Consider the following 25,521-nt stretch of genomic DNA (forward strand, 5'->3'; position numbering starts at 1 on the left):
TAAGCACTTCTTCATAACTTTTCTACTGAATAACAATTGAAAGTTCATGTCTAACTAGTTAATCAAAAACTAGAACTACAACAACAATTGGTGAAGTGCTTATAAGATATGCAATGTAGTATTTTTTACCAAATTTTTCTTACCCTGTAGACTAATCAATCAACCCCTTAAGAAATGGTTAAGCTCTTGGCTAGCCTTCCATTTCCAAGTTGCTACATTAATGTGGAATACAAAAGTTGATCTCACTCAGTCTACCTCTTCTATTTTCTTCCCATAGTTCGATCCAGAAAAACTGTCGGCCTATGAAAGCGGTTGAAGTAAAGAATGTGACATGAATCAATTTCCTTATGTTTCAGTTCTTGCACAAAAATCTCTAGAAGTAAATGAGAAATCAGCGCGGCAGCACAAACTAAATCCCCTGTATCAATTGAAATTTCAAAATGGTTTACAGATGTGACATGCATTTCTAGAGGTAATGAGGATTATACAGAAAACCTATTTTTGACTTGAAATGAAGCTGCCCTATACACGAACTATGCAGCAAGTTGGTGTAAGAGAGCTCAACCAAGTTTGCACGTAAACTCGCCACTGAATGTTACTCCTGTAACTATGCATAGGAGTTGGCTAAAAGAAAGCTCAACGTCTTTGGATGGACAGTTTGGGTCATCACTGGATGTTAGTCCTGTTAGTATGCTCGGGAGAAGATGAAGCACAGGGAGAACGAGAACCCTTGCACCTCCGGTTTCTTGGATACGGATGCATGTTGGCCAGTTCACTGACTCGATGCAGGACAGACTTGGGCAAAGGTCGCCAAGACAGGTTGTGTTTACCCTTTTCCTGCATCAATGACAATCCAATCACCATCATGAGAAAAGCAAGCACTCTGAAACAATTGGAAAATCTAAAGAACAACGTAACATTCCGCATCTCTTTATTGATCATCATCGACTAAACAATATCAAACTCATATATGGACATAGATCCTTGACAGTTGAGTTTCCTACTAATTTGATGAGTACAACTCATGCTACTTGAAAACGAAAATGCAACTAAACATGAATAAATAAGTTTAGTGGAAAGTATACTCAACTAAACGACAATCTAATTTCACCAACACTCATATATGGACTCCAGTGCACAAACACAAATAAAGATCTTCAAAACAAATATTCCCTTTTTGAAACGGGAAAACAAATATTCCTTTTTTCCTAATTTATGAGACACTTTTCGCTTTTCGAGATTACAAATATTCCTTTTTTCCCAATTTATGAGACACTTTTCGCTTTTCGAGATTCAAACTTCTAGAAACCATTGCATTAAGTCAAAATTAGTGACTCATGATTCACAGCAAGCACCGAACATCATTAATCAGATTTCAAAAATGAAAACTAACCGTTATTTTGCTTTGTTTCTGTAGATAACTTGCTTTAAGAAGATTTCTCCATTTATCCTGCGAGAAGTTTAAGCAACAGCAGAGTGCCAACTTTAGGTACATTAACATGCAAACACCGGATGATGCATGGTTTTTCTTGACTCGTTGTGCTTACCTTGAGATCCACAGGTGTTCTATGAACAGATGATGAGAAATAAAGCTTCTTTATATGACTCCATCTTCCCACTCCATATTGGGCAACTCCATCAATCAACTTTCTGACCTCTGAAACAGTCCAGAGCCTGTGATGTTTTCTCCGTGCACCATCTTGATCCAAATTCTTCGGTGCAATAGCAACATCTTTAGGCTTCACAACTATAGCCTCCTTATATGGTTCCTCCTTAAGAGGTTTCGGAACAACCTTCAAAGAGACAACGTTCATGTTTAGGAAAATGATAATCGAAGATTCAGATATATTAAAAAGCTGCAAGAAGATCCAGGAAAAGTACGGAGGGTATCACAGTTTGCTCAATAACACAATGCTATGGAAGATCACCCTTTGTTTTCAAATAGTACACATACCTACTAGCACCCACCACCCAAAAATTTCACGCAAGCACAGTGTTATTTTGAACAAGTTGTCAGCAAAGAGGTTGCTTAATTGTTAGTATTTGTTTTTTAATCGTGATGTCTGGGCCATCTTGCACACACCTCGACTCTCCCACCAGCTAACTCTGTCCACCAAGGCAGGCTTAGACATATGGGAAGAAATCACCTAGCGTTTTTGTCTCCGCTGGGATATGAATCTGAGACCTCATGGTTCTTATCCCACTTCATTGATCACTAGGCCACACCCTTGGGTGCAATTATTTGTGAACTAACTTGCACGACCGAAATTATATACTACCTAACAAGTGGCAAGTTTAATGTGCTCATACACGAACATTGCTTGATCACATTAATGCAATTAAACATTTTGTTTCAAAAGTTTTTGGAGTGTACCTGTATTGCATTAGATGTTGGCCTCTTATCACACTCTTCGTTCATAAGAGAAGCAAAAGGCACTTGAATAGCTTTACAAGAAGACTCTTCCGGAAACAATTCCATTTCCATAGATTCTGCACGAGATTTCTTCTGACATTTGATTTTGAGAAGCTTATTCTTTGATTCTGATGCACAAGTAGAAACCTCTGCTTTTTTCCTAGAACGTCTAGCATTAAGATCTGAGGATTCATCAATATACCTTCGTGTAGGCTTGCGCAGTCGCTTTTGAGTGACAGGAGTGTCAATGTTCATTACTTGAGAAGTGACTGGAGGGCTTATTGCGGATTTATCAAAATCTTGCCCCCCATTTCGCATAGCATTGGATATAAAAGACATTCCGTCAGATGTTTGTGCAGAATGGTCAATCAAGTTGTCATTAGCTTCAGCAAAGAAGCCTGCCACGTCATCCACATTGCTAATATCTTCTGGAGCGAACACAGAAGGGAATTTGACAGCGTTATACTCCACTAGAATCTGATTTTCACATTTGTCACGAGACAGGTCATGCAACTCTGAATTGGTAAGGCCAAACATAGCATTATGGCTTTGAGCTTCGTGCACAGCTAATCCTGAAGAGTATGGCATTCCACAGGTGTCACTTCCATCATCACAACTAGATAGTGGGATCTGACTTTCTAAAATAGGGTCCAGCAATCCTCTACTTGAACCATAATCCAAATTTGTGATGCTTTCAGCAAACTCAATATCTGTTTCCAAGAAGACCAGAAACACATGTAGTTCTTCTTGATATACAATATTTTGTCATAAAAATAAGATCGTAACTTACGAAAACAGTTTTACCTAAAAGATAATCTTCACATGGTGTGGAGAGATCATTTTGCACTTGAATTTTCCCAGCTTCAAAGTGACTTCGCTTTAGATCAAGCACCTGGCACTGTTACCAGGTAATTTAGCAAAGACAAAGATCTCAAAATAATAATGATTAAAAGAACAACATTTTCTGTTTCCTAGATCGTAAGTAATGGAGAAGGGAAAATGCATATATTGGTACCCCAAAAGAAAAAACACCCCTGAACCTAACATGCACAGGAAGGAATTCCCACAACGAAAAAATTTCAGGGAGGAACAGAACAACTTAGGCATTCCAACAATAAAGAAAGAGAAATCAACTCAAGGGAGGCATAGCAAATTTGTTATACAACAGAATGTCAAAGCAATTTGAAGGAATAAATTCTTTGATGTCTAAACTACTGATACTCCAAAGTATTTAACATTCATCAAAAAAGTACCAGCACCATGGAGCAATACTCCTTGCAGTTACACAAAGATGTATTTTCACAAGGTACCATGGAAGATGATATCCCGTAACTTCCATGCCTTCAAGAAATTATGATATCAAATTGAGGTACCTATATCTAAAAGAGAGGGTCGGTAAAATGCTAAACAAGACACTGAGACAAATTTCTTCATACACATAAAAGGAAAGAAACAGCGAGACAAACTTGATAAAGGTACAAAAAGATACAGGCTCTTCCAAAATAAAAAACAGGGGATAACAGCTTTTTCTTCTGATATGTTAAAATGGGGGTAAACAATGACATAAATTATGAACAAAGTATCAAATTCCTGAATGGGCCAAACAAAACTAGGAAAAGCAAAAAATACATGGGCTAAAAGTGTTAACAGATAGGGCAAACAAAAGCACAAAAAAGTAATAAACAAGATTAGACATATTCCATAATCTAAAAAAGCAATTTACCAAAAGGGAAGGTGACATACTTCTTGGTTAATTTCATTTTCCCTTTTAGGCGCAATACTGGAATCTGAGATCCACAAAAAGGAACTATTAGAAGTGATCATAGCATAATTATGGACAAAGAACACATATAACAGTCAAAGACAAAGGGCCACATTATACTAACATCTTCCGAAGGATTAAAAATAACATGAGATGACATACCTATATTGTACAAAACACCTTTCCTTTCCATGCCCTTTAACACCCTCTTCTCATCAAAACACAAGACACCAGAGATAGAAGCATGATCATCACGGGTTTCTAAAATCAACATACAGCATAAATTGTATCATCTTGTAAAGCATGAAACACAGGTTCATCTTATATGAGCTAAGAATCAGTAATTACAATACCACAAAAAAAGGTCAAAAAAATCATCAAGAAAATATATATTGTGAACAATTCTTTTTATGAGATATGCTGGTCTCAACACATGACATTCACTCTGCATAAGGATTGGATTCTTTTTCCTTCTTTTTTTTATGGTCATGCTGCACTAATTCAAGTTAGATTTGTTCCTTTTGTTGCATGAGTAAAATTAAGTCCACATAAAAGAACCCAATAGCTGATACTATCATCAGACATATAAAAGGCTAAACATAAAATATTTGACTAGGTATGCTATACAACTGAATAATTACTCTCTGCATATACAATTAGCTTGGAACCACATATTGTGGAACCTGAATGACCTATTAGAACACCAATGCAGTTTTGGGTGTCAAACTTACCGCTGTGGTCAATCTAAGTAAGCGGTAATATAGACATAACTCCTGCTGCCATTAAATCCCAGAACAGAATAATCAATGTACCAAGATTTCATATTCATCTGGGATTTAACAAGAAAGAACACCGTAATGACTTCCTTAGATCATAACAAATTGGTAATGCAAGACAACGAGAAAATCCTATAAAGGATATCCACATCAATCATAAATGTAAAAAAGTATCTGAATCACATAAGCAAGAGAAAAGGAAAAACAAAACAAATTAACAAGGGATATACTAGTCAATATGAAGTAACAAGTAGTTTGACACTATTAAACAATGAGACAACTAACATCTCGCACCGGCACAAAGCATCCACAATTCGAATCATTATATTGTAGAAATGCATCAAAGTTAGTACCTGATTCATCAAACCAGACTCCTAGAGAAGCAAAACCACTTCGATATGCCGAATTCTGCAAACAGAGATGTTCAAATGTTAGACGCTCTTTGTAAAATATGCATAGATGCAGCACATTAAGTGTTAAAAAAACACAATTTACCAGTTTTCAAAAAAAAAAAGGCGTAAACAAAAGGCACCCCAGACTAACTCAACACCAAAAGCTAGCTCATGTCCAAAACCACATAAGTACACAACCCTCAACCAATGTGGGACATCCCAAGGGACTTATGCCCCCCATTAAATAAAAATGTCTAATATGTGCCTGTAAAAGCATTTAGGTGTAAGTTAGTCTAAGTTTATTTCAATCTCCTCTCCTGTTTCATTATTTCTCACAACATACATAGTCACCACAGATGAAGCATTTGTGTAATGGGACACTGTGTAGGCAGGTCATACATCAAGTGGCAGTATTTAAAAAGTGGGGTTATTGTGAAAATACTTTTGAAAACCTTCTACACCTGTCTTGAGGCGATTAAAAATGGGCATAAGGAATATATTCAACAAACTTGTAAGCTTCAATGAGAACAACAGTCCTATAATCTTTGGGCTAGCCTGAACATCCGAGGCACAGGTGCAAGCAACAAATTTTATAAATAATAAATAAGCCTTATAAAAATCAAGTAGCCTTTGCACCAAATAACCATCAAATCAGTTAAAAACTTCAAAATTGCAATTCATCTAGAATTACCATGATTCACCAATAACCCTACCAATAGCAAAATCTGTTATGTCATTTTCAAAATGAGACGACAAAAACTTCAAATGGTAATTAGCAATCTATATTCTTTTTATTGGTTTTACAATTTTAAGCATTTCATGCTTCTCTAACTTATGAGGAAAACCCACTATCTTTGTCACAAAATTTTAAAAAAACCAGGACCTTTATCAGGTCATTTTTAACCCTAGCGAATTACAAAGTCGTTCTGTTCCACATACCAAAGCAATCAACTTATTAGGTAAAACTAGATTCAACATTTTCAAGCATGTGTGCATGGAATAACATGCAGTCCCATTACTCAGCCCAACAAAAGAGGCTCCCGAAAGAGAGGTTCCAACCTTACTTTTCTTTCAGCGATAGGGAAGTTATAGAGGATGTCTTGGAAAAAACAGGAAAACACCCAGAAAGGGAAACGCCCGAGCTTTCAACCTTAATCTATCATTCGCAAAAAAGAAAGTCAAAGGGATTGTCTTGGAAAGGGAAATAGGGAAACAAGTTGAACCACGTGTCCCCCGAAAAGGAAAGGATTTCAAGACACACCTAAATATCCTGTTTTGGGACCCCAAGACTTCTTTATTGATACAAGCTCTCCATAATGCCAAGGAAGGAATTCACTTTAAGAAGGTTCTTTCCAGTGCTATTTATTTATCTATAACTTATGTTTTCATAGATTCTTCTCTATGCCATTTTATGATACGTCATTGAGCATTAATCAAGTAATTTACTCATGGGTGAAGGCTTAAATAACTCAAAAATGTACAAGTAAATTTTCCCGCTAACTGTCATTCAATTGTTGACAGCGCAAGCCTCAAATGTTTTTTCAAGCACATACACAACTTAAAATATCTACTAAGAAATAAAAAAGGATGGTTTCTTTCTTCAAAAGGGCTACAAAAACAGCAAAAATTGAGCAGAAATTTTAACATGCATGTGCCCTTTTTAGCCATTAATGACTTCCAAAACCAAAATAACACCTGATTTGTCAGTAAGAAAGTAAATTCTGGAACTGAAGATGTCTACTAATTAATAAAAAGTTGGTGACTTGGTTCCTTTCTTCACCTCTATTTACTTTAAAGTTCAAAACTACCAAAACTAAAATGAAATTTTAACAGGCAAGTGCCCTTTTGAGTTCAGTAAACCCTTTTTAACCATACATCAATGCCATACACAAATTCCACATAGGCAAAATCATAGTACTAGAAAGAACATAAAAAATGACAAAGAAAAACCGAAGTACTAACCTGATTCATCAGTAAAGAAAGTCAATTTTAATGAAAATGTAGAGTGGAAGAGTATGTATGTCATTCAATTAATAAAAAGAGGGTTCCTTTCTTCATCTCTATAACTGTAAAGTTCGAAAAAGGGCTACCAAAAAACTGAAAACTGAGCAAAAATTTAACATGCATGTTCCCTTTTGAGTCCAGCAACTTGCAACACAAACAAAAAACATTGTTACACAAATTTCACAATCCCTTTTAACCATACATCAATGTCAGACACAAATTCCACATAGGCACAACCATAGTACAAAAAAGAACATAATTTGACAAGGAAAACCAAAATACTAAACTGATTAGAGTCAATTTTAGTGAATGTAGAGCGAAAGAGTGTGCTTGTCATTAAATTAATAAAAAGATGGTTTCTTTCTTCACCACTACTGCTCTAAATTACTCAAAAGGGGTAGCAAAACAACCAAAATTGAGCAGCAATTTTGACATGCAAGTGCCCTTTTGAGTCCATTAACTCACAATACCAAAAAAAAAAAAAAAACTACATTTTTGTGTCAAAACACACAAATTCCACAACCCCTTTTAACCATACATTTCAGAATGTCTACTACATAGGCAAAATCAAAGTACAAGAAAGAACATTAAAAAAAAGACAAAGAAAACCAAAATACCAACCTGGTTCATCAGTAAAGAGAGTAAATTTTAGTGAAAATATAGAAGGAAAGAGTATCTATGTCATTCAATTACTATAAAGATGGTTTCTTTCTTCACCACTATTACTCTAAATTACTCAAAAGGGGTAGCAAAACAACCAAAATTGAGCAAAAATTTCAACATGCAAGTGCCCTTTTAAGTCCATTAACTCACAATACAAGAAAAAAGACTACATTTTTCTATCAACAAACACAAATTCCACAACCCCTTTTAACCATACATTAATGTCATACAACAAATTCCACATAGGCACAATGATAATACAACACAGAACATAAAAAAGACAAAAGAAAACACAAAATTACTAACCTGATTCATCAGTAAAGTGAGTTCAATTGTAGTGAAGAATACAGACAGTGAAATTTAGTGAGTGTGTGTGTGAGAGAGAGAGAGAAAATGATGAACAGGAAAAAGGGGAAAGTGAAGGGGACATATAGAGAGGGGCAGGTACAATAAAACCATTTATGGGACGGAATCGAAAGGAGTTATAGGTTGCTGTTGTTGTTGTCAGTTTGATGTAATATATATTGCGTTTGGAGTCCGCTAGGGTGTAAGTGCACTCTTGAGTTGTTACATGTCTTTGTCTTTTGACACGTGGCACCTTTTTTTCTTTTTTTATGTTTTTGTGTGGGCTAAACTCAAGCTTTCAATTATAGAGGCCATTAAAGTTGAGACATTCTTAGAAGCTTTTTCCTTTATTTCTTTTTCTTTTAATGTAATGTTAAAATTTTTTTTTTTTTTTTTTTTTTTTTTTACTCGAAAGTGTTACTATAATGTTTGATTGAATAGGCTTAGGAACGATGATGAAACCAGAATATTAATTTTATAAGTTTGGAAGTTTAGAACGGAATACAACGGCGACAACAATAACGCTTCGCTTTTTATCAAGAAGATAAGTACATCATGAATAATTGATAATAATAGCGATAATAGCAAGATAATAATAAGAGAAGGAGTAAAGTGTATCTTAATAATCTGAACAAGCAATTAAAAAAAAAGTCGACTTCAAGTGTTAATAATTGAGTTCTAAATATATTATGTATATACATATAGAATTTTAAAACATAAATATATGATTTGAATAAATATTAGGGGGACCAAACTTGAGCCTGGCTTCAACCTCCGCCACTGCTTGGAAAAAATAATTACCCGCTAGGCCGCTACATTTCAAGGATATGGGACAAAACTTGAAACTTATGTTCCCTATATTTTAATTTATACTATATTTTATTTTCGTTTTTAGTATTTTTAAATTGGATGTCATCATAGTCCATAAATGAATTTAGAATTTAAGTTATATGACTCCAACCTTTGAGAAATAATAAGTATTTATTATATTTCGACTTTAATAAATTTTTATGTTAATTTATATTCCGATGTAGCAGATGTGACTATATGAATCCGCAACTAAATATATACGTACCCGAACAATTAAGATTTTGCTACTCTTTCTTAATTCCAACATCTCACATAAATAAGAGAATGTAGCAAATAAGCAGAACCGTTTGGTTCAAAGTTGTCAAAACCTCTTCTCTTTTTTTTTTGTATATTATATATATATATATAGTATTTATTAGTATCCGTAGGTATATTTATCATGTTATATTTATTTATAGGTTTATATATACGACTAACAACAATACATATATATATACATTAAGTTATACTACATATACCTAAAAAAAAGTACTTATATATATCAATATACTTAGGTTATTACTTATATATATGTGTGTGTGTGTGTGTGTGTGTGTGAGTTATATATATACTATATATTTATATATTATGTATATACATATAACTTCGAATTTTAAAACATAAATATATGATTTGAATAAATATTAGGGGGGCCAAACTATAGCCTAACTTAATATAAGTAAAAATATGAACACAAAAATTCAACCTCCACCACTACTTGGAAAAAATAATTACCCGCTAGGCCGCTACATTTCAAGGATATGGGACAAAACTTGAAACTTATGTTCCCTATATTTTAATTTATACTATATTTTATTTTCGTTTTTAGTATTTTTAAATTGAATGTCATCATAGTCCTTGGCTAAATGAACTCTCCGAATCTAGAATTTAAGTTATATGAGTATCTGATGACTTGCTTTGTATTTCTTCCACCATTTTTAGTATTGCATCAAAATAAAAGTTATATTCATCAAAGTTTTTATTATATTTGAATTTATGTTCTTCCAAATTAGAATTATACCTACTATTTGTTGTACTTTAATAAAATTTTACATATAAATAGATTTATATTCTTAAATTTTGTTGGCATATCAAAAATAGCTCATGATAGCTGGGTTTATATTTATCTTGGATTAGGATAAAATTTCGATTCCGTGGAATCAATCCGCAACTAAATATAGTTGCATCCGTACCTGAGTGTCACTACCTACATTTTGCTACTCTTTCTTAATTCCAACATCTCACGTGTATATTTGAGACTATAACATAATATTCAAAATATTTTGGTACATTGAACATGTTTTAAATTTAAAATCACAAGTTTAGAAAATCTCGAGTATTTTCCTAAACTTCATAATTAATCAAATTAAGAGGCAGAAAATAAAACGATAAGAATATATATTTATGCATGTAAAATTGGGACTTGAACGCACACAAAAGAAGTACAAAACACAATCTTATGTTCTTTGGACCATCATTTGCGCGCAATAAAAAGCTTCCACGTCAGCCTTTACAATTGGACCATAAGTCCCTTTCTAGTACCAAAGCAGTAATTACTATGTATTCTACTTGGTTCAAAAGAGTATAGTACTAGTACAATAAATGAACATTGGAGCAGTCTAAAGATAGTTGCGCATCTCTTGGCAAACATATTCATTAAATGTTTCACATTAAGCATGAAATATACTTTTTTTATATAAAGATGGATGAGCAAAATTAATGATCTTAAATATTTATTTGAAGAAATTTAAAGTGGCTAATTGTTTCAAAGTAATTAAACATTAGGGTGGATTAAAAGTTAGTATAGGGGATGGGAGTGTTAAAAAAAAGTTTCATTGTCACATTTTGTGCGCGAGAGGTAGGGGCTAGCCTACTCTTCTCCTTTTCTTAGTAGTATTATTTAGGTATCGTGTATTTTTTATTCTTAAGAGGCAGAAAATAAAACGTGTATATATTTATGCATACTTGAACGCACACATACAAAACACAATCTTATATTCTTGATATTTTTGTCAGCCTTTATTTTTCTTACCAAGCAGTAATTAATTACTATGTATTCCGCATCGATTACGTACTTACAATAAATGAACATTGAGCAGTCTAAAATAGTATCGAAAACAACCTCTCTCGCCCCACAAAGATAGAAGGTAGGGCCAGCCTACTCTTCTCCTTTTCTTAGTAGAAGGCTTATTCTTCAAAGGCAAACATCCTATCATCTTGATATTTCTTGCCTTATTTTCCTCGCAATCCCGCATCCGATTATAGCATGCTAAAACAACTTGCCACAAAGATAGTGGCGTCATGCTATCATCCTGCGCCCCAATTATAGGATGACACTGTATATATTATTGTTGATCATATCTGAACCATCTTGTATATACCATAACTATTCCATCTAAAACTATTACCTCTGATCTCTCATAATTTTCATTTCACTTCGTTTACTATTAGATCACACATCTTCGGCTTTTACACTAGCCTAAATAGACGATGCCACGATTTTATAAAATTCCTATTCTTAATCACCAAAATTGAAGGATTACCTTCACATTAGCCTTCAATATCTAGATGGTCCTCTTAGATTGGCTAATAACTTCAAACGGAGAGTAAACATAACAAGGAAGTTATGATATACCATGGAAGCAAAGGATCAGAGCATAGATTACTCAAGATTTGCCTTGGATTTGTTTGGTTCCAACTTTTATGAGGTACTTCAATTTTTTTTATTTTTTTTATTTTGACTTCTTAAAGAATTTTGAGGCATTTAGTGGATGATTTTTTTTATTTTTATTTTTCTTAAAGCGAGATGAAACCGTGTATTAATAAGAGATGTGTGAATGAATGTTGCGCTTAAGTTTTGTAAATTTATACGGTCAGGTCTTTCCCTAGACCCAACATGATCCATCCTTCTCTAGACCCACTCATAATGGGAGCTTAATGCACCGAGACTGTCATTTTATTGCATCAATAACTGCATACAATAGACGCGACAAGGTCCAGCCCTTCCCAGGACCTCACGCATAGCGAAAGCATAAAATCACATGAACAACCTCTTGCAGAAATGCAATAATTGTATACGATAGATCCGACATAGTCCAGCCCCTTCCCAGGACCTCGTGCATAGCGAGAACTTAGGACATCGGACTTTTTCTTTATTTGTCCAAAAAGTCACCCCTTATACCATTCCATCAATGATGAAGATACTTTAGCACTCCCCATTTTCAGTGTCAAAAAAACTTGCTTGGATATACATTAGATGCCAAAAGCCCCTAACCTATGCCTTTTAATCTTGTTGTAAACAACACAACAGATGTGAAGAAAAAAAAATTTGGTTTATTTCTTTTTAATACACACTAAACAAAGGTAAGCTATTAAACGACTAACTACACCAGTGAGAACCAGTAAAATTAGAGAATAAGTCCAGTTATGCACATCAAAGCCTAGTTCCAATAACTTGCCACATCGAGTTATTAGCCATACTCCTGAATATCTGAAGAGAAATGAAAAAAAAAAATTAGCTGAACTAGTTTAACCAAGCAGATGAGAATGCAACAAAATGTGATTAACAACAACCAGATTTATATATATATATATATGTTGCCCGGACTCTCCAAAATGCCAACTGGTGCATAAGTCCGAGCAACATAGCCAAACAGATGAGAAAATGCTAACAAAAATGTGATCCACAACCAAAAATTTATGTTGCTTAGAGTCGTCAAAAATTCCAACGGTGTGTGTCGGATCCTCCAAAAGTAGTTAGTGCGTTTTTAAGGATCTGATACAAGTATGACAAAAAATTTGGAGAGTCCGAGCAACATAGCCAAACAAATGAGAAAATGCTCAAAAAATGTGATCAACAACAACCAAAAATATGTTGCTCGGACTTTTCAAAAATGCCGACGGGTGCTTGCCGGATCCTCCAAAAGTAGTTCATTTTTGGAGGATCCGACACAGGTAACAACATTTTTGGAGAGTCCGAGCAACATAGCCAAATAAATGAGGAAATGCTAACATAATGTGAATGGTGAAAACCAAAAACAATGTTAAAAGTTCTGAGAACTGGTGCTATATCAATCTATAGTTTCCTAAATGTCGATTATGAACTACCAACCTCTGCGCACTTGCAACGACAAATGCTTCCATAGCCCACCTTGGGTAACAAAACTTGGCTACATATTTTCCGACAGTACCATCTGGTTCCTGGTTTGCAATGAGAGTCAAAACAACAGGAACAAGGACACACCACTGTTCGAAAGGGGCAAGAAGAAGCTTGTTGTCAGCATAAAGAATCAGGAAAAAGAAATAACATCATGTCAATGGAGACGTGACAGTAGTACATACCAATTGTGCCTGTCCAGGTGCAAAGCAGATGGCAAACACATAAGCTATGCCAGTCACACAATATACAAGGCAGAGGAAAACGAGGTAGTTGTCCCCAAAGGTTGATCTTGGACTATTTAAGAAATAGAACATAGACAGGAAAACCAGAGGCTTTATAAGAGTATTGAAATGGTCTATTGTATCCTTGGAAAGAAAATAAGCTAGACTGCTCATCCCGCTTTCTCTCTCTCTCCAGTACTCTAACTTGTCCAACGAAAAGGATCTCAGTGCTGCAATCTTACAGAGGAGTGCTGCAAGAATGACATAAGCAGGTAAAATTGCCTAGTATTTTGAACAGAAAAGCACAGCACATTTAATAAGTTGTACTACAAGTAATAGATGTATATACAATCAGACCTCTCTGTAACAGTCATCCTCTATAACAACATTTCATTATTTATTTATTTTTAATCAAAAGTTGTCACCCAAGCTATAATGGCCAAGTTCTCTTTGGAACCGATTTTTCATGTTATGTTACATTATATGTTCTCCATAACAGCATTTCACTACAGCAGCCAAAAAATATCCGTTGTTATACAGAGGTTTGACTATTTGGTTAATATACAAATGTGCTCTAGATTTGAGGCAATCAGACAACTTTGAATCATATTTCCATAGAAAGTAAAGCACGTTAAATCCAACAATATCTAAGGAAAATATATTCAGCTAGAAGATGTCTTGGTTTCGGATTTAGCAAGTATTCCACTTACACACAGCGATGACACTATACATATAGCCGTAGTATCCAAAGGTGTCGCCCTTCTGGTTGGATAGGATTCCTAAGCACGCTCCAGCAACCAAAAGGATTAAATAATCTGCTCCTTGTACTTGAGCTTCTCGCAATCGCTGTTTGCCTACCCTGAAAGATGGTAATCGCGTTAAACATTATCATATAATAACTTGCGTCAGAAAAACCAGAAACTGTGACAAGCTTCGTCATTGCATTAGACCAATGTCTCACTCTCCCTTGATTATTTGTATAATTTTTTTTTTATTCTATCAAGTTTCAGCCAAACCAATTAATCTCTCCGTTAATTCTTTCGCCAGTTGTTGGACCAGAGAGAGAGTAGCAGATTTTAGCTGCATGTATTTCCATGTCATCAACTCTTACAAGTGGCTGACAGTTTTAGAAATTTAAGAGATTGTAGTAGGGGTAAGGTTTTCTTACAGGCGCTAGCCAAAATATACAAAACATACAACAACATATCCAGTGTGATCCCACAGGTGAGGTCTGGGGAGGGTGGGGGTGTACGCATATCTTACCCCTACCTTGTGTGAGGTAGAGAGGCTGTTTCCAATATAAAACATATACACTGATTATGTATATTATATGTATATTTATACTTAATATACAAAGCCTATACCACCCCACAGAGGTAAGGATAAGGTCTGTGTACACCCCACCCTCCCGGCACTCCCCACTTGTGGAACTATACTGGGTATGTTGTTGTTGTTATTAATATACAAAGCCTATACATTTGCTGGCTATTACTTTTTTGAGCGGCCTAAAAATGTAATTATCCCTCGGGAAAATATGACATGAATCTGGAGAACATAAGATACAATACCTTCCAAGATAATATCTATACTGCCGGTTTACGCCTGGAGTGTTTCTATTAGACAAGTCATGAGGTTTCAACAAGCTATGAGACAGAGAATCTCGCTTCTCATGCCATCCATCAACAGAAAAAGATTGGTCAGGAGCTGCTGCAACGCCCTTGGAGGACATTGCAATTTGATCACACAATTGCATCATATCTGGGGGTACAGGGTAACCATTATGAAGCATCCATCGGACAGGAAGTTGTTCCACGGTCACACCTCCACCTGGTTTGACCATACCCTCAAGGATGTCGATGAAATGGTCAGGAGGATTTACGCGATCCGGTACTGTGATTCCAAGACTTGCAAAGTATTCTTCTACTTTCTTCACAGGACCATGATATGCAACAAGACCACCTTTGGCTAGAAGTACCAAGTCATCGAACATCTTGTACAAGGTATAGCTGAAGAACATAAGGATAAGTCATTCTACCATATATATTAAGTTTAAGTTGTTAGAGAAAGCACATTTTTATTTACTTAATTATATTCTCAACACGCCCCCTCACGTGCGGCCCTAATTCTTTTTTCATGAGCCAAGCACGTGGACCTCTGTCTGCTTTGATACTATGTTGAAGTGTGACCATCTCATCTAAAAGCTTAAGCTATTAGGAGAGCACACTTTTATTTACTTAATTATATTAACAACACATATAATACAATATAGTCAAATTCTGTGCATACATGAATCCTGCCTTCCGTTGCAACATAGTCTCAATAGTCACATGATTTTGAAGACATGCCTACTGAGCCAGCTCAAAATTTTTGCTTTTTGTTTTTCTATGAACAGGAACCAAACTGATAGAGCAAGAAAGGGAAAACAGAAAAGCAAAAGCATCTTAAACTATCTAAATTGCTCAACTTATAATAACGTTTTGTTAGAACAACTTATTTAGACATAGAAAGAAATTATATTTCTGGGGTGATTCTTTTGTTTTTATACTATTGAAGTATGTGGCCATCTCATATAAAAAGCTTAATTTGTTAGAGACAACAACAACAACAACAACATACCCAGTGTGGTCCCACAAGTGGGGTTTGGGAGAGAGAGCACAACTTATATTTTATTAATTATATCTCCACCATGCCCCCCACGTGCGGGCTTGATTCTTTTTATGAGCCAAGCACGTCAAAATTCTAACTCAAACCCAGGACCGCCTGATTTGATACCAAGTTAAGTGTGTGAATAACTGATCTACAAGCTTAAGCTGTTTTATTTAATTTATTATAGCTCCAACATATACGTTTTGGTATAGTTGTAAACAGGGTTCAAATGCCCCTTTCCCCACTATTTATAACTTTTTCGATAAAACTACTAAATTGTATATCTAGTTGCCGTGCACAATACTAGAAGTTGATTAGCGATAAAAAGATCCGCACACCTTGGCTGGTGAACAACCATGCAAATGTTTACACCTTCAAGAGCTTCACGTCTAAGAGCTTTAAGAAGTAGGTTAGAAGATGAGCTGTCTAAACCAGATGTAGGTTCATCCAAGATCAGCAGTGAAGGTTCCATCACCATTTCCATCCCCACGTTTACTCGTTTCCTCTGTCCACCAGAAATTCCACGCCTCTCAACAGTTCCAACCAGGGAATCTCTAACTGCCTGAAGACCCAATGATTCAATAACTCTTTCAACTACAAGAACCTTATCAGCCTTTGGCAAGTCTGCAGCTAGTCTTTACGATGTTGAGGGTTCAACAGAAGACATAAAATGACAATAAGAAAATGAGAACAAACATTTAGATGTCAAGTTAATCAAACTTGCTCCAAATGTACACTTGGAATAACATCTTATGCGCAAGAAAAACGTAGAATACATGGAGGACAAATTTTCCAACTACTTAATAACAGGCATGTAGTAGAGCCTCAAGATATAGTTGAACAAAGAAATTAATAAAGCCTTAGTAGGCGTTTCGCCATATATTTCAAATATTTTTCACTTTATTTGGAATTTATGAAGTTGGAGTTGAAGATGGACTTGTGTTTGGTATTACTTTTTTGAGAATAGAACACTTTATTTGGAATTTATAAAGATAAAGTTGGGAAACAGGTTTGGAGCACTTTCCCAAATCTGGAATTCAACTCCAAGTTGGATTTGAAAATTTTATAACCAAACACTGATTTTGAAATAAAATGAAATATTATTCTAGAAAAAAGAGAGAATAATTCTCATGGCCAAATGGCTCCTTAGTGACGTATCCACAATAGTAGCAGCAGGTTGGAACCAACAGCTTCCGATTTGAACCTTCTATACATGTGGAAATTAGGAATAGATGAGGTTATTATATTTTTGGACCCACATTTTCAACTACGAACTCAGGGCGTGGAATTGTGGATATTTCAAATAGAGCCTATATAACCTAAGATTAGCACACCCTACATAACAGTTCATCCAACAAGATTTAAAAGAGAAGAAACGGGTTGTTACTGCAAAGACAAGGCAAGATACTGAAAAATTAAACAGGCATTAAGTGTCATATAAACACTTGCTAAATGTAGAATGACCCTCAGGAGACACAATCACCATGAGTGAAAAACTAAAAGAGTTGTCGAAGTTTATGCATTTCTGGAGAACATATATAGATTTACCAATAGCTAAGGTGTTAAATGCAACTAAACCCTGGGTTAAGATAATTGTAAGACAAAATAAATGAAACATCACAAGTTTACACTCATTGATAAGGTTTTCTACCATTTCTTTCCTTTTATATTCACAAAATTCCGGAGTTATCTTTTCAACTTGGCTGGTAAATAGAAAGCAAATAAAAGTTTAAAGAAGGATGAAAAGCAAAATAACAATTCAAATACTTCCATTTCAACAAAACTTAAAAAAGGAAAGTGCTCCTCAGTCTCTCAAAGATAATATGGGCAAGATGCAGAATGTGTTTTAACTGATACCTGCATCTTGCATTAAACCGAAGGTTCTCTTCGACAGTGAGGTTTCCATGGACTATATCATCTTGGGCAACATAACCTATAATTTTCTTGTACGAATCCATAGATTCTGCCCTTCCATTTATGAGAACCATCCCAGATAACGTGCACTGCGTTATCTTACCAGCCACTGCAGAAAGAAAAGTAGTCTTCCCTGCCCCAGACGGGCCCATGACAGCAGAAATCCGACCAGGCATAAGTTTTCCAGTAACTGACCTCATCAAATGTTTGTGCTTCTTTTTCAGAGTAATAGTCAGATCTTTGAAAGCAATCTCAATAGGAGGCCTAGTTTTAATCTCAGTATTATCATCTGTTGCCATTGAGATAACTCCTGAGAATGTCATATTCTTAGTTTTTTGCTCCATAGCTTTCTCTTTCTCAAGCTGACCATACGCATATTTAAAAATTTGGCTCCTCGTATGCAGTTGTTTAGCATTGAGCGCCTGCTTCTTTATATTCTTATCTCCAATCTGCATATGGAACCCCTCAATATTATCCGACTCATTTTCAATTGAATGCATCATTTTTGTTAGATCACTTTGTCCTTTTTTCTTTCCTTTCGAAGATCCAGCTGAACTGCTTGGACCTTTAGGTGGTATGGATGATGCTTCATCATTAGTTTTAGGTAGGTTGAAACCTCCTCTTGGTCCTTGCTTCACACTCGTTTTCTTCGAGAACGTGCGAGATAACTGTTGTTGCAATCCAAAAGCACGTTTCTTAGCAACATCTTTTACTAATCCCCACCTTTCTCTTGCCTGTGCAGTTTCTCGCGCATGTCTTGCCGCAGCTTCCCTCGACTTGGCGACTCTTCGATACTTAGTATTTATGACTTGATCAGAGCAATTATAAACGAGGATCAGTATAAAACTCAAAACACCCTACATGTAAAGGTGAAGAAAGGTCAGATACTATGCAAAAAAACAGGAAGGAAATAGCACAAAATAAGATAAAGCACTCGAGCAAATTAGAATAGAACTCAATATGAACTAATATCAAGTTTATACTAGTTAAGAGTTAAAAAGAAAAGATGAAAATAAACTAGAAAGAACAATGGTTGTGCAATTTAAAAGAAACTGGAAACATTTCAAAATGTGGTCAGATTTGCAAAAGTAGCCAGATATCTAAAATTGGTCATATTTTGCAAAACTGGACAGATCTGCAAATTTCAATTAAGAAAAATCGATCATTAAATTCTGAATAAAAGAGTTGCTCTCTCATACTTCAGTGAAAAAGATAGAGGTTGAGACACTGAAAAAATCTAAGCATCCAAACCCAAGACCATAAGATAATAAGTGAAATTTTGAATTAATTCAACACCTAATAATCTCCTATGAAAACCCGTACACAAAATGTGGGACGGGTTTTCTAACATAAAATGGTATTCTACATAGCAACACCTGCCTTTTTTAACTCCCTTTTTTCCCAATTTACGTGAAGGTGTTTGACCAGACTCGGAGTTTTAGAATGAAATGAAGACTTTTGAAACTTGTGGTCCAAAATAAATCAAAGATACTTGTGGCTATATATCATCTCAGTAGGGGTAAAATGGGAAGTTTAAAGTCAAAAAGTACTATAAGTCACAATAATTAACAATTTAAAATTATTTAAAGGGCATACGAAAAATTTGTGGTCAAAGATGTTCTTGTTTGGCTCTCGAAAAACGAAAAGTATCACATAAATTCAGATAGAGGGAGTACAAAATATAGGAAGATGTCATTCTTTTTGGACTAACTAAAAAGGAAAGAGTGTCACATAAATTGGGACAGAGGGAGTAAGCCCCCTCAAACATTGACTTAAAACCGTGACAGCTTTTGGTAAATCCTCAGTCAATGTAAATCAAAGAACCAATTTAAGGAATATAGTGTATTTTCATGAAAAGAAATTAAATTGACTAAACTAAGAGTCCACTTACAATAAGGATAAAACCATATACATGCAGCTTTTGTTTATCTGATTGTGCGTGGCATTGACTCAACTTGATGCATGCTGCAATGGTCAAAATGCCAAAAATGAACATCTTTGTTTGCTGTCATCGTAAATGTAACATTGAAGCAAAAAATTAACTTAACAGATCCCCAAGTAAAACAATTGATACTAGTGTTGATTTGTACATTTTCATGCAAGAACTATCTGGATATTTAAATAAGACTTCTTTTAAACAGAAATCAGAGTACCGTTTGCCTAAGAAATAAGTTCTCTGTAAGCCTATACAATAAAGTCGAGACAACAACCCATACCCTCAACTAATATGAGACTCTAAAGTGTCTCAAGATGAGACTCTAAAGGTAACTGAGAGGTGGAAACTAAAGGCCAAGACCGACTTAGTACAATAAAGTGGACTAGATGAGATCCTAAACAATGGACATTAGATATAGTCCAGTCTGTGCTGGAACATATTACTCCCTCTGTTCTAATTTTTGTGAAGGTGTTTCACCGGGCACGGAGATTAAGAAAGAAAGAAAGGAAGGCTTTTGAAACTTATAGTTTAAAATAAGCCATAAAAACTTTTATGGCAAGAAATCATATCATTAAGGGTAAAATGTAAAGTTTAAAGTTAAATTGTTACTAATATAGAAAGATATCAATTTTTTGGGACTGATTAGAAAGGAAAGAGTGTCGCATAAATTGAGACAGAGGGAGTAATATATAGTGGTTGTAATCTCCAGTTTACCAAGCTAAGCTATCAAAGCTTCCTAGAATCAAGAGGATTTACGTTTCGGTTCCGTAGAGCCCTTCCTGCAGTAATTTCTGGAAATACACAAATAGAAACATAGTAAGTTAAGATCGTACTAGAGTTTTTACAAAGTGATGGTAATTAATGCAACGGAAATTCTAGTTCAAGTTAAATTCAATACCCTTCCGAGCAAGTAACCTTTTTGGTGGTAGTCGGACAATAAGATCCTGGTGAGCAGAATAACTCTCCACCACTTGTTTCACTACCCCAAAGATCAGCTGCTCCACAAGTGTGATTTACCTTGCCTGGAGGTAATTGGTATGAATATCTGGAAATTTTCTTTACCAAACACGTATTAGCTGATCATAATATGACTATAGAAGGCATGCTGAAATAGGATAAGCAAAAGTGGAGCTAGAAAAACTTACGGATCACATACACCAGTTGTTTTGTTGAGTGTAGCACGAGGACAGTAAGCTCCTAACGGACAAGCTGCATAACATATAATAGGGATCCTTCAGATTAAATACAAAACCTCAAGGTTTAAAAAGCTTATTCATCAATTTCAAAGGTAGGATGGAGTTCAATAAGGAATGTAAGTTACTCACAAAGCTTTTTGAAAGAGAGATAACAAAAATTTTATTTGGCAAAACATACATTCAATTTGGTAGCATTCATATACTCCTTCCTTTTCAATTTGTTTGTCGTAGTGTGACTGGGGACGTAGTTTAAAAAAGTAAAGAAGACTTTTAAATCTTGTAGTCTTAAACTAAAGATATGTATAATCTACCCAAATCCCCTTTAATGTGGTCTTAAACCTCAAGCATGTCGGATGTTGAAACTAAAGAGTTGAAAAATTAGGAAAGAGACATCCTTTTTTAAACAGACTAAAAGGGAAAGTAAAACAAACAAATTGAAACAAAAGGAGTATTTGTCAAGACATAATTTAATTTGGTAGCATTCATTCTAATTTACATCATTGTTAATGCAGAGGTTGCTAGTGTTGTAGATTGAGTGTTTCAGGACAAGACTGGACTCACTAACAAACACTTCACACCTTCATCAAGGACAAGCCTAGACTCATTACAAAAGCTCTGAACACGCCTTCATTTCCATGCAAGAAGTAACGTATATCCATAATAACTAAGCAAAATAGTGACAGTGACTTTTATCACAGATGAATGAAATTGAGCATTACACAATATCTGCAAACAGAGGAATTAAATACTTTTGCAACAGCTAGGTTACCAAAAGGTTGTTTTTAGTACTTATAACTTAAATCCTTACATATATTACGTACAAAATCTTCTAAACACATTTCCAAGCCAACTATTGAGGAATGGGTTTTAGTTCTACGCATTCATGGTTAAAAAATATTTACATGATGGTAAATCTCTAATCTAGTTAGTAACTTGTAAAAATGGTATATAACCTTCCATCACTGGTTAAACTACACTGATAATGTTAAAAAAACCTCTTTACACAATCAATTCATTTATATGGTACAACAACAACATACCCAGTGAAATCCCACAACGTGGGGTTTGGGGAGGGTAGAGTGTACCCTACCTTGGAAAGTAGAGAGGTTTTATCCGAGAGAACCTCGGCTCAAGAGAAAGCTTGACAAAAAAGGTCAGATAAGGACAAGCAATTCAAAGCAGTATGAAAAATGAAAATAACGAAAGCGAAAAAGCCATGATAAAGCAGAAAAAAGGAGCAGTAGGTACAACAGATAAACAAGATAATCAAAGTACAAGAAACAACAATAGTAGTAGAAATCCAAGGACGAGAAACTATAGAGCAATACTGTGAGTCTGTGACTACTAGTATGAAATTCACTTATATGGTAATAACTGGTAAATCTCTATGATAACTGACCTGCTATCACAGGTTAAACTACATTGATAACACAAGAATCTTTATACTACCGGTGCATATAATTTAAAATATTGAGAAGGGAGTCGATAGATATGCTTACGTATCATGCAAGTCAAGCCTCGAGGGCAAAAAAAACCCTCACAACAAGGTTGATTGTCACGAGTCCGATCAGGCATATCTTTTGCATTCTTAAGGTCAACTTTCTGATTCGTACCAACACTGCAAGACCAGCCTGGTTCACATCCAGGAACCCATGATGTCAAGTTACAGTTCCTATTGGGTCTTAAGACTTGAGTTTTTTTGGCTGATTTTGTATCCAGAAAACTTGAGAAGTAGAACTTCATCTCTGCAGCGTTACATAGCCTCTGTGTCACGTCTGTTAAAATGACCAGCATATCGTTAGTGATTAAGGGTATCAGAATTTGAACAAGCAAAATTTCGATGCACAAATAGGAAACAAAATGACAAGAACTTCCACTTGATTTTTGTAGCTTGTTTCTTTTAGGAGTCGTTTGGTTGCTAGTTCGGAACTGAATTATAATCAGCATAACCAGTACCAAGTTTGGTAGCATTTTAGTTGCTATGTATAAAATTCAGCACATCAAGTACGATTTCTAGTTACCAACTTACGATCCCGCATAACTAATGCAAGTATGAGTTATGAGGGAATCTATGTATTATGTAGGGAAGAAGATGGAATAACAAATTACATAAATTACTAAACCCTGCATAACTAAACTCTGCATAACTAATCCCTGCATAACTAGTCCCTGCATTACTAATACCTGCATAATTCTATCAGAACCAAACGACCCCTTAGAGCTTAAGTTATACACATAGACAGTGTGAAGCATGTCAGGCTTAACATGGAGAGTTATGTGTCAGCGAAAAGAACATAAACCCTTTCTTTAATATGCCCCATGAATTGATAAAAACCGGTCATTTCAAGTGTCAACTGTTAATCATAGTATATTCCGAATCTTGAATTCATTTGAGAAGACAAAGTGGTGACCAAAATAATTGCCAGCAAGTTCATTAAAATCGACGCATGCCAAAAGCATCTTGTGACTAAAAGCCTAAGCGAATTACATACGATAAACAAAACTAATGCAAGAAATAATGACAACTTATAATTTTTGTTTACAATTAAGCATGATTAAGGTTTTTGATTATATGAAGCTAGTAAACTCTTAGAGCTCTCCACCTTAACGTGTACGTGACCACATAATTGATTACAACAACGAAAAAAGAATCAATACCATTGGTCTCTTTAAAGCAATTGTTTAAGAATTCCAAGTTTTTGCGAAAATTAAATGCCTCAAACAACTCAGCATCCCTAAAACAAGAAAAGATTAAGTTTATAATTAGAAAAATAGAAGTATATATATACATAAATCATAATTATGTTAAACTATAATGCAAAATTAACACTTACACATCATTAATGCAGAATCCCAAAGCTTTGGTGATATCAGTATGGAATACCTTTGTAAGATTTGCAAGTTGATTATAAATGAAAGATGCAAGAACGGGTACAGCAGTATTAGCAGGAGATTGTTTACTACTTGAACACAAAATACATGGGGAAAAACCCAAAACAAGAATCATAAACAAATAATAACAGGGTAACCATATCCTAGTTTTACCCATTTCATCTAATATTTCCAAATTAGTAATGCCTAAGGAAGATTAATTTCCAAGAAAAATGCCACCACTTATGAAACATTAAACTCAAGAAAATAGAAAATAAAAACAACCCAAGAACCAAAATGATGAAACTTTTCAAGGGGTGAAGGACATTTTTTCAAGACAATAGAAAACTGAAACAACCCAAGAATCAAAAAATATATATAATTTCAATAAATGAAGGACAATTTTTCAAAATATTAGGAAATAAAACAACCCAAGAACCAAAAAAGATGAAATTTTTCAGGGGTGAAGGACATTTTTCAAGAAAATGGAATATAGAAACAACTCAAGAACCAAAAAGATAAATTTTTTCAAGGGGTGAGGGGCATTTTCTCAAGAAAATAGAAAATGAAAACAACCCAAGAACTAAAAAGATGATATTTTTCAAGAAAATGGGAAATAGGAACAATTCAAGAGCCAAAAAGATGAAATTTTTAAAGGGATGAAGGACAATTTTTCAAGAAAACAGAAAGTAGAAACAATCCAAGAACCAAAAGATGAATTTTTTCAAGAAAATACGAAACTGAAACAACCCAAGAACCAAAAAGATGATTCTTTTCAAGAAAATAGGAAACTGAAACAACTCAAGAATCAAAAAGATTTTTTTTCAAGAAAATGGAAAATATAAACTACACAAGAACCAAAAAGATGAAATTTTTCAAGGGTGGAAGGACAATTTTCAAGAAGCAAACAGATGAATTTTTCAAGAAAATAGGAAATAGAAACTACCCAAGAACCAAAAAGATGAATTTTTTCAAGGGGTGAAGGACAATTTTATTTTATTTATTGGGTTCAAATGGCCATGGAGACAACAAGAAGCTCCAGAACCAAAAAAAAACAAGAAAGGGTTTTTTGGGTCAAAATTTTTGAGAGATGGATTGGGAGGGAGATGTGTAGATTCTGGGAGGAGTTGCATTGTTTTTGGAAGAGAAATGGCATTGAGAGATTAATGGCTGAATTGGAGGATGAGAATTAATGTTTGCATGTTAGTAATATGTTTCTGTTTGTATGCTTTAGTGCATGCAAATGTTTTTACAAGATAGTTTTGTCCTATGCTGTCTTGGACTCCTTTTCTAAAATAAAAAATAGGGGTTGATTATAATTGATTGATATTAAGGAGTGTATATTTATAAGTAGGCAAAAGGGTATAAAATGCC

The 25,521-nt window shown here is 34.8% G+C and overlaps 2 protein-coding genes across 5 annotated transcripts; both read right to left on the reverse strand.

Annotated features, from left to right (window-relative positions):
- Positions 1–397: 397 nt before the first annotated feature.
- LOC132057310 (uncharacterized) lies at positions 398–8,490 on the reverse strand. Of its 4 annotated transcripts, XM_059449853.1 has the most exons (10): positions 8,317–8,490; positions 5,305–5,359; positions 4,907–5,004; positions 4,338–4,436; positions 4,157–4,200; positions 3,218–3,311; positions 2,375–3,123; positions 1,548–1,793; positions 1,394–1,450; positions 398–837 (listed from the first exon to the last, which is right to left on the reverse strand). In XM_059449853.1, the coding sequence occupies exons 4-10, from the start codon at positions 4,366–4,368 to the stop codon at positions 667–669; spliced, it is 1,392 nt and encodes a 463-aa protein (XP_059305836.1). In that variant the 5' UTR covers positions 4,369–4,436; positions 4,907–5,004; positions 5,305–5,359; positions 8,317–8,490; the 3' UTR covers positions 398–666. The 4 variants fall into 4 exon arrangements, with proteins under 4 accessions (XP_059305836.1, XP_059305833.1, XP_059305835.1 ...); XM_059449850.1 differs by lacking the exon at positions 4,907–5,004; XM_059449852.1 differs by lacking the exons at positions 4,907–5,004; positions 8,317–8,490 and adding an exon at positions 7,306–7,329.
- Positions 8,491–12,039: 3,549 nt separating this feature from the next.
- Positions 12,040–24,473, reverse strand: LOC132058529 (putative white-brown complex homolog protein 30). Its single transcript, XM_059451002.1, has 14 exons — positions 24,111–24,473; positions 23,935–24,011; positions 22,776–23,051; positions 21,226–21,289; positions 20,979–21,125; positions 20,837–20,871; positions 20,036–20,109; positions 18,088–19,001; positions 16,569–16,865; positions 15,153–15,590; positions 14,295–14,443; positions 13,546–13,835; positions 13,316–13,449; positions 12,040–12,694 (listed from the first exon to the last, which is right to left on the reverse strand). The coding sequence occupies exons 1-14, from the start codon at positions 24,323–24,325 to the stop codon at positions 12,538–12,540; spliced, it is 3,267 nt and encodes a 1,088-aa protein (XP_059306985.1). The 5' UTR covers positions 24,326–24,473; the 3' UTR covers positions 12,040–12,537.
- Between the last annotated feature and the right edge of the window lie 1,048 nt (positions 24,474–25,521).

Source organism: Lycium ferocissimum, chromosome 5 (assembly GCF_029784015.1).
Source record: "Lycium ferocissimum isolate CSIRO_LF1 chromosome 5, AGI_CSIRO_Lferr_CH_V1, whole genome shotgun sequence".
NCBI classification, from domain to species: Eukaryota; Viridiplantae; Streptophyta; class Magnoliopsida; order Solanales; family Solanaceae; genus Lycium; species Lycium ferocissimum.

Coding starts and splice junctions, on each gene's coding strand:
- LOC132057310 (XM_059449850.1), bottom strand. Junction 3,124..3,217: donor ATGTGAAGATTATCTTTTAG/GTAAAACTGTTT, acceptor TCTTGGAAACAG/ATATTGAGTTTGCTGAAAGC. Junction 1,451..1,547: donor GAACACCTGTGGATCTCAAG/GTAAGCACAACG, acceptor AACTTCTCGCAG/GATAAATGGAGAAATCTTCT.
- LOC132058529 (XM_059451002.1), bottom strand. CDS start 24,325: ATGGGTAAAACTAGGATATGGTTACCCTGTTATTATTTGTTTATGATT. Junction 21,126..21,225: donor ACAACTGGTGTATGTGATCC/GTAAGTTTTTCT, acceptor GAAAATTTCCAG/ATATTCATACCAATTACCTC. Junction 13,836..14,294: donor GTATAGTGTCATCGCTGTGT/GTAAGTGGAATA, acceptor TCATTCTTGCAG/CACTCCTCTGTAAGATTGCA.